This window comes from Oncorhynchus nerka, linkage group LG28 (assembly GCF_034236695.1).
Source record: "Oncorhynchus nerka isolate Pitt River linkage group LG28, Oner_Uvic_2.0, whole genome shotgun sequence".
Taxonomy (NCBI): Eukaryota; Metazoa; Chordata; class Actinopteri; order Salmoniformes; family Salmonidae; genus Oncorhynchus; species Oncorhynchus nerka.
The window spans coordinates 51,481,179-51,494,174 of NC_088423.1; the positions used below are offsets into that span (position 1 = coordinate 51,481,179).

At 43.2% G+C, this 12,996-nt stretch overlaps 1 protein-coding gene across 1 annotated transcript; it reads right to left on the reverse strand.

The window, feature by feature from the left end:
* Positions 1–1,324: 1,324 nt before the first annotated feature.
* LOC115112722 (BAG family molecular chaperone regulator 3-like) lies at positions 1,325–7,836 on the reverse strand. The gene is made up of 4 exons (XM_029639745.2): positions 7,634–7,836; positions 4,263–4,601; positions 3,693–4,043; positions 1,325–3,405 (listed from the first exon to the last, which is right to left on the reverse strand). The coding sequence occupies exons 1-4, from the start codon at positions 7,826–7,828 to the stop codon at positions 2,566–2,568; spliced, it is 1,725 nt and encodes a 574-aa protein (XP_029495605.2). The 5' UTR covers positions 7,829–7,836; the 3' UTR covers positions 1,325–2,565.
* Positions 7,837–12,996: the final 5,160 nt, after the last annotated feature.

Consider the following 12,996-nt stretch of genomic DNA (forward strand, 5'->3'; position numbering starts at 1 on the left):
TACGCTCACGCCACACCTGCTGCACTTCCACCTGTCTTTTCATCAATGCACAACCCCCATATGGCACACTATAGGCGCCCCCAGAGTTACAGCACCTTAACTGGACCCCGTCTCCACATTCCCCATATGCATGTTCTCCCCCACACTTCGCACACCTCCTTTTGCCTTTACGCACCGCCGCCACATGCCCAAACCTTTGACAGTTATAGCAACACAATGGTTTAGGAACGTAAGCTCAAACATAGTAACTCATATACCCAATCCTAACTATTTCTGTCAGTACCAGATCCTAAAAGTTTAGTAGCACTGACAGGCTATTCACCTTCTTCCCACCTTCTTCCCATCTGGAGACCCTCCCTTCACAAGACCTGCAAAGGTGCCTCAGGCTTCCTCTTTTTCTTAACCTTTAATCTCACTATTCTACCTACACGTTTTTCCACTCCACCACTAACTACACTCCATCCCGTCCTCCTCAATACCTCACCCCCTGCCTTTCCATCCATCTCTGCCCCAGTCACAGCCAAGTCAGTGTTGCTCAACCGCCTCCACAGGATTTCACGCTCCAAAACAAAACGATCACACGTGACCTTACTCTTCATTCTATATCGAGCTCCACCAGGTGCACTCGATTTACCTTTCCCAGTGCACCGATTGGTGGACGTCTCTTTTCTGGGACTGTTCAATAGGAGCTCCGCCTAGGCTAGAGCAAAATCCAACGTACAGCAAGTTTAAGGTATTCAAATGCTCAGCTGTTTGAGCTGATTGAGTCTGAATTAGTGACACGTCTCTCATCAAAATTCGACATTCAATTCAAATAATGTTTTGTTGATATACTGGTATTTGGGTAATTACACATTTAGGCTACCAGTTATTATCAACGTTGATAGGTTGGTTATGAATGTTGAAGGTCGATCATATCAAACTTTCACTTTCCCCTTATGTTTGTATGTTGAAATTGTAGTAGTTCATTATGATATTTATTTCAGGTGGCACTTATAGCAGGGTTATATGCTCTCTTAGTGAAAAAAAACAAGTTTGGTGGTGAATGGAATGTATTATTGAATGGAATATATTAAACCTAAAAAAATAAACACCCCATGCCAAGTTAATAGAGTGCTTATTCAATACTGTGCATTCTCCTAAAATGTGTCATTTTTTCCTGGATCTACCATGTGTTGCTTGTCTCACACAAGGTGTTAAGTGATGGAGAGGATACAAGGTGAGGTTTAGATTTGTGTAAACCATATAGAACCACTTGATAGCAAGGATGGCAACATATCACAATACTGTAACCTACTATAAAGTCACTCAATTATAGACAACGTCAAAATAAATCATTTTATTTGCAACCATGCCAACGTGACTCCAAGCTGTCAACACTTCAACAACCTGCAATGCACAAGCTGTGATAAACAATGCCTACTTTTACATTGACCCTTTGAATTGTTATTCTTGATTAGCAGCTGATGCTAATAGTCTCACATATCATGAGGTTATGCAGCTCACATCCAACATTTCTAAATGCATTCTTAAATTCATCAATAATTCCTTTCTTTAAATAACATTACAAGTGAAACTACAAATGTAAAAATGTTGTAAAACATTCTACAAATTCTAAATCTTACTTGAATCAAAGGTGACTAGATGTAATTGTTGAATGTAACATATCAAGTTCCCTAATCATTACAAATGAAATATAAACATATTATAATGGTGAAATAAGTGCCAAGAACCCAAAATAGGTAATGCGCCTACAGGCTGAAACTAATGAAACCCGAAGTAACTCTATCAACCATATAATTTGTTGGGTGTGTGTTAAATAACCCAGAGGAACTGAGAGGAAGAGGAAGATTCTGAGAGGAATCTCTGAGAGGAAGAAAGGGAAGATTCTTTCCTTTAAGTGGCTCTTTGTCCCCTGAGGCCCAAAAATAAATACTTTTCTCTGACTGAATCATTAACATTCACTAGCATTTATCCCATTTCTTCATATGGAATCTGAGGTAAATATTGTTTCTCGAAGTAGTGAATTAGAACTAAGAGGGAAATATTAGGCATCTCTAACAATAGCATCTGAAGCCCTTTCTTAGATAGAGAGATGTAGCCTTCTCTATACATACCAACCAGTGTTCTCTTATTGAATATGTACTGAACAACTTTACAACAACCACGTCACATGGTCCAAAGGCAACAACATAGATGTACTTTTTAAAATTTAAATAAGCTATTTTCATAGTATTTTCCTATATGGATGGATAAAGGCCTCTTAGATCATCTCCATTCTGCATGTGTCTTTAACACACTGAACATGACAATGTTCTTGCAAAAAGACATTGGCACGGCAAAAGGCAACAACAGTGGCTAAACATAATTGCACTCAGATACCACCATCACATATGTGGTGAATACCAGAAAATACCAACACTGGAAATTAAGCAAACACGCATCTTATAGTTCATATGTGATATCTGCCGTAGAAAGGGGGGTATAGGGAACATTGAGAGCAGCCTATTTCCACGTCATATTTGATGACGTTTCTCTTCACTCTTCGCCATAATAAAGCAGTCATTATGAGATCTCCCTGGCCATCTCCACATTCGCTTGGCTGATCGTACTAGGCTGCTCTCCACTCTGTGGCGGGCTCTCGCCCTCCATCGAGGACGCACTGACTGGCTCCGATGGCCGCTCATCCAGCATCTCCAGTGCATCCAGTATGGTCTGGACCCTCCGGACTCCGTCACGTCGCGCCTGTCGCACATCCACACGCCCCTCTGGGTCCACTGAGTCCAATGCCAAAAGCTCTTTGGTCAACAGCTCCTCCAGCAGCAAGTACCTCTTATCGTTCTTCTTTCCATCAAAGCATTTCACCTCTTGCTGCAGTTTCGCCACTCTCTCCACTATCTTTTGTACTTTAGCCAAGCCTGGGTGACACTGAGCGGCGGACTCGTTTTCTGCTGTTGTGGACGGGACCTCCTGTGGAGCAGGAGCATCCACTGGCTCCTGGGCTTCTGGTTTTGGGGGCATCTGGACTGTGATGTTTGCTGTCTGTTTCAGCTGCGGTTGTGGCTGTGGTTGTTGTGGAGGTTGTGGTTGTTGTTGGTACTGTTCAGGTTGTTGGTGTTTTTCTGGCTTTTGATACTGTTGTGGTTGTTGGTACTGTTCAGATTGTTGGTATTGTTGTGGCTGTTGGTACTGTTGTGGCTGCTGTGGTTGTGGTTGTTGGTATTGTTGTGGTTGTTGGTATTGTTGTGGCTGCTGTGGCTGTTGTTGTGGTCGTTGTGACATCTGTGGCTGTTGAAGCTGCTGTGTGTCAGCCTCTCTCTGCACTGTTTTGGGATACTGAGAGATCTCCTGCTCCATTCTGTGGGGTGATTCTCTCTGTGGGACATGGTGGTGGTGGACCTGGACCTGGGGAAGAAAGAAGGAATTATTTGCATGTTGCCATTTATTGTCATGAATCTTGACCTGCAGCTCTGCAGAATGGTCACTAACTAGCACAGCTATAAAGTTATATCATCTGATTATTCATCTTAAATGGAATAATGACATTCAGCTGGCCTATCTAGCGGAAATCACTATTCTGGCATTTATGGCAGGAATAATGTCAAACTATTCTATTTATTATACTTTTTATATAGATGAATCCTAATGATATTGGACTGGCAATAGGTGAAGCAATGATGGAAAAAAGGTACCTGTGGTCTCTCTGTAATGACCTGTGCACTGAGGGGAGACTGGCTCCTCATATGCGGAGGGATATGGATGGCGGCAGTCTCACGGTGCTGGGGAAGCACGCTCGGGGAGGGGGAGGCACGGTCCCGGGAAGAAGGCGTGGGCCCATGATGACCGCTCCAGTCCTCTGGTTGTAGGTGGTGGAAGGAGGGCTGGAGCTCTGAGTAAGCCGGAAAGTGCTGGGTGTAGAGAGTGGAGTTGACAGGGGCTTGTTGTGGGTGACCTCCGGCCCTCTCGTGGATCACTGGGATGGGGATGTAACCTGCCTGGAGGCCTGTGCTGCTGGGTCGTGGGGGCTGGTGGAGGGGGTGGCCCTAAGGAATGAAAGTCTAGCATGAATCAGAGGAAGTACAATTGTATATTCAATATTCCAAGTAGCTCTAGAAGTAGCTGGAGGTTTAGTTTGATTCCGACATCAAACACCTGCATTTAACTACAACTTTCTCTGCAAATCCTCCAATGACATCAATCTATGATTAAATCAAATGGTAAGAGTTAATGCGTAGTAATCTCATTAGCTAAATCAATCTCACCTCAGGTCCTTGTGAACTAGGCGAACAGGACATGTAGGGCTCAGGGGTAGTGCTCTCGGAGGGACCCTGCAAAGGAGATCTAGGCCTGCAGTGGAGCGTCGGGGTGGGGGAGGGTGTCCGCCCGTCTGCTCGTACATTTTGCAGAGCAGTCGGCTGAATGTACGGGAAACATTGGTGTTGCTGTTGCTGACGGATGTCTCCGCCTTCATGGCAGACTGGGATTGGGATGTAACCCTGACGGAGGGTGGGGTGCTTCATGTCTCTCACGAAGGCCTTCTGCATCTCCTGAGGACTCGGCTCTGGGGGCACACTGGGGCCATTTTGAGACAGCTGGCTGACCTGAAGAAGAAAAAAAGTCTGAATTAATACATATCTAAGACATGCAAATAAGTATGTGAGTGAAACCCTAGCCCCAGAGGCAAGCAATTACTGCCAATCCATCATAAAATGTGTTTTCTATGAGGGAATGATGTCCAACATCCCGGAAAGATTTGCTATTTTTTCCAAACTAAGACCATTGGGCTATTAAAATTAAATTGAGATTGATTGAAAAGAGCCATTTGCTAGAGGCTGAAACAAATATGTCTGCTCTGGAATCTGCTCTGGTATCTATAAGCAAAAAGCATTCGGTACATTGTGAAATATCCCTGGGAGATAAAAAAGTAAAGTATCACTTCTCTGACCACTTGGAAGAGGAAACTACACTCTTAGGGGGGAAAATGTGCTATTTAGAACCAAAAAGGGTTCTTCAGCTGTGCCCATAAGAGAACTCTTTGAATAACCCTTTTTGGTACCAGGAAGAATAATTTTGGATTCCATGTAGAACCCTTTCCACAGAGGGTTCTCTTCTAAATGAAACCCAAAAGGGTTCTACCTGGAACCAAAAAGGATTCTGCTATGGGGACAGCCAAAGAACCCTTTTGGAACCATTTTTTCTAAGAGTGTAGTTCTTATCCAATTGCAAGTATGTGCCTGTCAGAAGAAGCAAGCCATCACTACATGTGGGTAGGCTCTGCATTTTTTGGTTTGCTAGGCAGTGTTTACTATCATAAAACATAACAAATCATAGTTGTCTCATGTCCTCACATGCATGTTGATCACAATTCACAGTGGAGACAAAAAAAACTCCATGATGCTGTCTTGGTGATCACCAGGACAACCAATTAAGCGGTCAACTGTCAGAGTGAGACCCCTGACTGTGACAGCAGGGAACAGTATCTCTGTGATATCACTACATGATCAGTTTTGGGATTAATCCTAGAAGCGTGCCAGTGGCCATCGAAGGTGAGCATTTGCCCACTGACGTCGGTTACGATTCCAAACTGCAGTCAGGTCAACACCCTGGTGAGGACGACGAGCACGCAGATTAGCTTCCCTAAGATGGTTTCTGACAGTTTGTGCAGAAATTCTTCAGTTGTGCAAACCCACAGTTTCATGGCTAGTCTCAGACGATCCCGCAGGTGAAGAAGGCAGAGGTGGAGGTCCTGGGCTCGTGTGATTACACGTGGTCTGCGGTTGTGAGGCCGGTTGGACGTACTGCCAAATTCTCAAAAACGACATTGGAGGCATGCCAATTGCACGCTACTCAAAATTTGGAGATATCTGTGGCATTGTGTTGTGTGACAAAACTGCACATTTTAGAGTGGTCTTTTATTGTCCCCAGCACAAGGTGCACCTTTGTAATGATCATGCTGTTTAATCCGCTTCTTGATATGCCACTGCTGTCATGTGGATGGATTATCTTGGCAAAGGAGAAATTCTCACTAACAGGCATGTAAAAAAAATGTGTGCATAAAATTTGAGAGAAATAAGCTTTTTGTGCGTGTGGAACACTTCTGGGATCTTTTATTTCAGCTCATGAAACATGGGACCAACACTACATCTTCCGTTTATATATTTGTTCAGTATAAGTCCACACAGTTTGATACGACAAAGACAAAAGTTTGTCCACAAGACTGTCGGCCCATTGGACTCACTGTATTGGAACAGTCTCAAGCTGCCATGACTATGTAATAACAAAATTGCTGTATATTGCATGGTAATAAGAATTACAATTAAATATGACTTAAGAGTGATGTGTGGGGTATATTCTACCTTTTCTTTACATCGTTCCTTGACTTTTTTTTATAAAACAAAAGTAGTTATGACACAGCCAATAGCTCTGAACGACCCTTTGCCCTCTGCCATTTTGGCATGGTCCCTGTGCACTGCCAGCATTGCACCAATTTTATCCCCTGACAGCTGTGTCTTTCCAGCAGATTCTTAGTGACACTAACTTCGGGCAGCAGAAAGTGTTGATCTTCCTAATGCAAGACGCCAACTGGCAGCCTAGGGTCTGCTCCTCCAACCCTTCAACATTTAAAGTTGACACATAGCACTTCTGCACAGTTCAATGGTGTAAAAACATGTCAACAAATTCAGCGATTTGTTCATTTAATGTAGGCTATTGTAGGTTTCTTGGAGCTGTTACATATGGGTGGGTGATGAACACATTCAAATCCCTTGTAAGGAAAAGTTTTAGTAAAAAAAGATGCTATCTAAAAACCTAAATGGGTTCTTTGGCTGTCCTGGTAGAAGAACCCTTTGAAGAACCCCTTTTGATACCAGGTAGATCCCATTTGAGTTCAATGTTGAACCTTACACATAACCCTTTTCTACATGGAACCCAAAATAATTCTACCTGGAACCAAAAAGGGTTATCCTATGTGGGGACAGCCAAATAACCCTTTTGGAACCCCTATTTTCTAAGAGTGTAGGAAATATGAACAAATGCAGTCTGGAGTCTGCTTGGCCTAATAGGCTTTAAATAAACATTATGGAAATGATCAAACACTCAAAGGCATGGCTTTACATATGACTGTGCGTCATCAACAAACCTGCCAGCATAGATCATAACACAATATCATAGCCTTTTACAACGGCAGTTGCTCAGCTTAGATCATAACACAAGAACATAGCCGTTTATAACAGCTATTGCTATTGTTAGTTAACCCGTTATAATGCATGTGGGAGAGCGCTGGAGCCTTCAATAGACAACATTCCATTGCGTTGGCGTATATTAAGTCTTAGCAGAGACAATTTGTAGCCCATGTTTTTAAAGTAAATAAAAATGTATAGAGGCATAGCCTACTATAAACAGAATATGCCCACTCTGTCTCCCCTATAATTATAAGCCAGTGCTTATCAGAAGCGGTGACCATCATTATTAACCACTGAAGCGCTTAATCGAGGACCGTGCCATATATTAGAGAGATTATGTGTTGTATCTGCCATGCTGTCAAGCAGACATGACATTTCACTTCAACTTTGAATATATATCACACGAGCCCTCCCACGGTACACATCATGTTACTACACATCCATGATCCTACCTTTTTGGAATCGTGTCTTGGGTCATTCCAGCTTGTTTTGCGATTAATGTGATCCACAAAAAAATGCCATCCTGTCTGTGGGTCAATTTTTATTTCCCATCCTGGCGGTAGAGGATCGTTATTATTGACCATATCTACCATTGGTGACTGTGTGTTCATGCTGCTCAAACTCCTTGATCCTTTATACCGTGCCATTTTATTCAGTCAACGGACCCTTTAAAGATTCCGCACGGTGACGTGTGGGAGATGGGGCTGGAAGTTTCTCGAAATAAATAGCACGGTCAACGTTGCGTAAAAGTTGCAAGTGTGTCTCGAGATTCAAGGGATTCCAGCCAGACAGTAAGGCGACTGGCATTTCAGTCAGGAAACTCAAAGTTCTGTTTGTATGTATCGTTCACACGTGGTGGCTATAATGTATGCAGCTCAGATGGTGGCTACAATTACAAATGTATCGTCGGTCAATGTTGATTAAGTAACGTTATAATTGACATTATATATACACTACCGGTCAAACGTTTTAGAACACCTATTCATTCAAGGGTTTTTCTTTACTCTTACTATTTTCTACACTGTAGAATAATAGTAAAGATATCAAAACTTTGAAATAACACATATGGAATCATGTAGTAACCAACAAAAAAAAACATATTTAAGATTTGAGATTCTTCAAAGTAGCCACTGCCTTGATGACAGCTTTGCACACTTTTGGCATTCTCTCAACCAGTTTCAAGAGGTAGTCACCTTGAATATATTTCAATTAACAAGTGTGCCTTGTTAGAAGTTCATTTGCGGACCTCCCGTGTGGCGCAGTGGACTAAGGCAAAGAAAGAAAAGGCCGTATCTCAGACTGGCCAATGAAAAGAAAAGACTAAGATGGGCAAAATAACACAGACACTGGACAGAGGAAGATTGAAAAAAAGTGTCATTGACAATTAATCTAAGTTTGAGGTGTTTGGATCACAAAGAATAGCATATTTGAGACACAGAAAAAAAAAAAGATGCTGGAGGAGTGCTTGACGCCATCTGTCAAGCATGGGGCAAGCAATGTGATGGTCTGGGGGTGCTTTGGTGGTGGTAAAGTGGGAGATTTGTGCAAGGTGAAAAGGATCTTGAAGAAGGAAGTCTATCACTCCATTTTGCAACGCCATGTCATACCCTGTGGACGGCGCTTAATTGGAGCCAATTTGTGGTCACTTACAAATGTCCTTGTTTTTGAAAGAAAAGCAAATTTTTTTGCCCATTAAAATAACCTAAAATTGATCATAAATAAAGTGTAGATATTGTTAATGTTGTAAATGACTATTGTAGCTGGCTGATTGCTGATGGAATATCTACATAGGCGTACAGAGGCCCATTCTCAGCAACCATCACTCCTGTGTTCCAATGGGACGTTGTGTTAGCTAATCCAAGTTTATCATTTTAAAAGGCAAATAGATCATTAGAAAACCCTTCTGCAATTATGTTAGTACAGCTGAAAACTGTTGTTCTGATTAAAGAAGCAATTAAACTGGCCTTCTTTAGACTAGTTGAGTATCTGCAGCATCAGCATTTGTGGGTTTGATTACAGGCTCAAAGTGGCCAGAAACAAAGAACTTTCTCCTGAAACTCGCCCTGGTGCACAACTGAGCAAGAAGACAAGCACATTAGAGTGTCTAGTTTGAGAAACAGACGCCTCACAAGTCCTCAACTGTCAGCTTCATTAAATAGTACCTGCATAACACAAGTCTCAACGTCAACAATGAAGAGGTGACTCCGCGATGCTGGTCTTCGGTCTTCTAGGCAGAGTTGCAAAGAAAAAGCCATATCTCAGACTGGCCAATAAAAAGAAAATATTAATATGGGCAAAAGAACATAGACACTGGACAGAGGAAGATGGGGAAAAAAGTGTTATGAACAGACAAATCTAAGTTTGATGTGGAAAACAAGGAAGTGACCCCAAACTTTTGACCGGTAGTATATATATATATATATATATATACATACACACTACCGGTCAAATGTTTTAGAACACCTACTCATTCAAGGGTTTTCCTTAACTTGGACTATTTTTATAGAATAATAGTGAAGACATCAAAACTATGAAATAACCCATATGGATCATGTAGTAACCAAAAAAGTGTTAAACAAATCAAAATATATTTTAGATTCTTCAAAGTAGCCACCCTTTGAATTGATGACAGTTTTGCACACTATTGGCATTGTCTCAGCTTCACCTAGAATGCTTTTCCAAACGTCTTTAAGGGGTTCTCACATATGCTGAGCACTTGTTGGCTGCTTTTCCTTCACTCTGTGGTCCAACTCATTTTTTATTTTATTTCACCTTATTTCACCTATTTAACCAGGTAGGCTAGTTGAGAACATGTTCTCATTTACAACTACGACCTGGCCAAGATAAAGCAAAGCAGTGCATCACAAACAACAACACAGAGTTACACATGGAATAAACATACATACAGTCAATAATACAATAGAAAAAAGTATATAAACAATGTGTGCAAATGAGGTAGGACAAGGGAGGTAAGGCAATAAATAGGCCATAGTGGCTAAATAATTACAATATAGCAATCAAACAATGGAGTGGTAGATGTGCAGAAGATGAATGTGCAAGTAGAGATACTGGGGTGCAAAGGAGCAAAATAAATAAGATAAATAACATTTACATTTACATTTACATTTAAGTCATTTAGCAGACGCTCTTATCCAGAGCGACTTACAAATTGGTGCGTTCACCTTAAGACATCCAGTGGAACAGCCACTTTACAATAGTGCATCTAAATCTTTTAAGGGGGGGGAGGGTGAGAAGGATTACTTTATCCTATCCTAGGTATTCCTGAAAGAGGTGGGGTTTCAGGTGTCTCCGGAAGGTGGTGATTGACTCCGCTGTCCTGGCGTCGTGAGGGAGTTTGTTCCACCATTGGGGGGCCAGAGCAGCGAACAGTTTTGACTGGGCTGCGCGGGAACTGTACTTCCTCAGTGGTAGGGAGGCGAGCAGGCCAGAGGTGGATGAACGCAGTGCCCTTGTTTGGGTGTAGGGCCTGATCAGAGCCTGGAGGTACTGAGGTGCCGTTCCCCTCACAGCTCCGTAGGCAAGCACCATGGTCTTGTAGCGGATGCGAGCTTCAACTGGAAGCCAGTGGAGAGAGCGGAGGAGCGGGGTGACGTGAGAGAACTTGGGAAGGTTGAACACCAGACGGGCTGCGGCGTTCTGGATGAGTTGTAGGGGTTTAATGGCACAGGCAGGGAGCCCAGCCAACAGCGAGTTGCAGTAATCCAGACGGGAGATGACAAGTGCCTGGATTAGGACCTGCGCTGCTTCCTGTGTGAGGCAGGGTCGTACTCTGCGGATGTTGTAGAGCATGAACCTACAAGAACGGGCCACCGCCTTGATGTTAGTTGAGAACGACAGGGTGTTGTCCAGGATCACGCCAAGGTTCTTAGCGCTCTGGGAGGAGGACACAATGGAGTTGTCAACCGTGATGGCGAGATCATGGAACGGGCAGTCCTTCCCCGGGAGGAAGAGCAGCTCCGTCTTGCCGAGGTTCAGCTTGAGGTGGTGATCCGTCATCCACACTGATATGTCTGCCAGACATGCAGAGATGCGATTCGCCACCTGGTCATCAGAAGGGGGAAAGGAGAAGATTAATTGTGTGTCGTCTGCATAGCAATGATAGGAGAGACCATGTGAGGTTATGACAGAGCCAAGTGACTTGGTGTATAGCGAGATAAGATAATAACAGATAATAACAGTATAGGGATGACGTAGTTGGATGGGCTATTTACAGATGGGCTAAGTACAGGTGCAGTGATCTTTGAGCTGCTCTGACAGCTGGTGCTTAAAGTTAGTGAGGGAGATATGAGTCTCCAGCTTCAGTGATTTTTGCAGTTCGTTCTAGTCATTGGCAGCAGAGAACTGGAAGGGAAGGCAGCCAAAGAGGAATCTGCTTTGGGGGTGCCCAGTAAAATATACCTGCTGGAGCGCGTGCTACGGGTGGGTGCTGCTATGGTGACCAGTGAACTGAGATAATGCAGGGCTTTACCTAGCAAAGACTTATAGATAACCTGGAGCCAGTGGGTTTGGCGACGAATATGAAGTGAGGGCCAGCCAACAAGAGCATACAGGTCGCAGTGTTGGGTAGTATATGGGGCTTTGGTGACAAAACGGATGGCACTGTGATAGACTGCATCCAATTTGCTGAGTAGAGTGTTGCAGGCTATTTTGTAAATGACACCGCCGAAGTCAAGGATCGGTAGGATAGTCAGTTTTACGAGGGTATGTTTGGCAGCATGAGTGAAGGATACTTTGTTGCAAAATAGGAAGCCGATTCTGGATTTAATTTTGGATTGGAGATGCTTAACGTGAGTCTGGAATGAGAGTTTACAGTCTAACCAGACACCTAGGTATTTGTAGTTGTCCACATATTCTAAGTGAGAACCATCCAGAGTAGTGATGCTGGACGGGCGGGCAGGTGTGGGCAGCGATCGGTTGGAGAGCATGCATTTAGTTTTACTTGTATTTAAGAGCAGTTGTGGAGGCCACGGAAGAAGAGTTGTATGGCATTGAAGATCGTCTAGAGGTTAGTTAACACAGTGTCCAAAGAAGGGACAGAAATATACAGAATGGTGTCGTCTGCGTAGAGGTGGATCAGAGAAGCACCAGCAGCCAGAGCGACATCCCAAATCATCTCAATTGGTTTGAGGTCATTTGATTGGAGGCCAGGTCATCTGATGCAGCACTCCATCACTCTCCTTCTTGGTCAAATAGCCCTTACATAGCTTGGAAGTGTGTTGGATCATTGTTCTGTTGAAAAACAAATGATAGTGGGACTAAGTGCAAACCAGATGGAATGGTGAATCGTTGCAGAATGCTGTGGTAGCCATGCTGGTTAAATGTGCATTGAATTCTAAATAATTCACTGACAGTGTCACCAGCAAAGCACCATCACACCTCCTCCTCCATGCTTTACGGTGGGAACCACACATACAGAGATCATCTGTTCACCTACTCTGCGTCTCACAAAGACACAGTGGTTGGAACCAAAAATCTCAAATTTGGACTCATCAGACCAAAAGACAGATTTCCACCGCAGCGAGTCTCTTCTTATTATTGGTGTCCTTTATTAGTGGTTTCTTTGCAGCAATTCGACCATGAATTCCTGATTCACACGGTCTCTTCTGAACAGTTGATATTGAGATGTGTCTATTACTTTAACTCTGTGAAGCATTTATTTGGGCTGCAATTTCTGAGGCTGGTAACTCTAATGAACGTATCCTCTGCAGCAGAAGTAACTCTTGGTCTTCCTTTCTTGTGGCGGTCCTCATGAGAGCCAGTTTCATCATAGTTCTGGAAGTTTTTTTTTGACTGC

Bases quoted from the DNA above. Each gene is read 5' to 3' on its own strand.
- LOC115112722 (XM_029639745.2), bottom strand. From the start codon at position 7,828: ATGGCACGGTATAAAGGATCAAGGAGTTTGAGCAGCATGAACACACAG. The intron at 4,602-7,633 runs GTAGGATCATGG...TTTCTTCTTCAG, and splicing joins CAAGACACGATTCCAAAAAG to GTCAGCCAGCTGTCTCAAAA. The intron at 4,044-4,262 runs GTGAGATTGATT...TTCATTCCTTAG, and splicing joins CTAGTTCACAAGGACCTGAG to GGCCACCCCCTCCACCAGCC.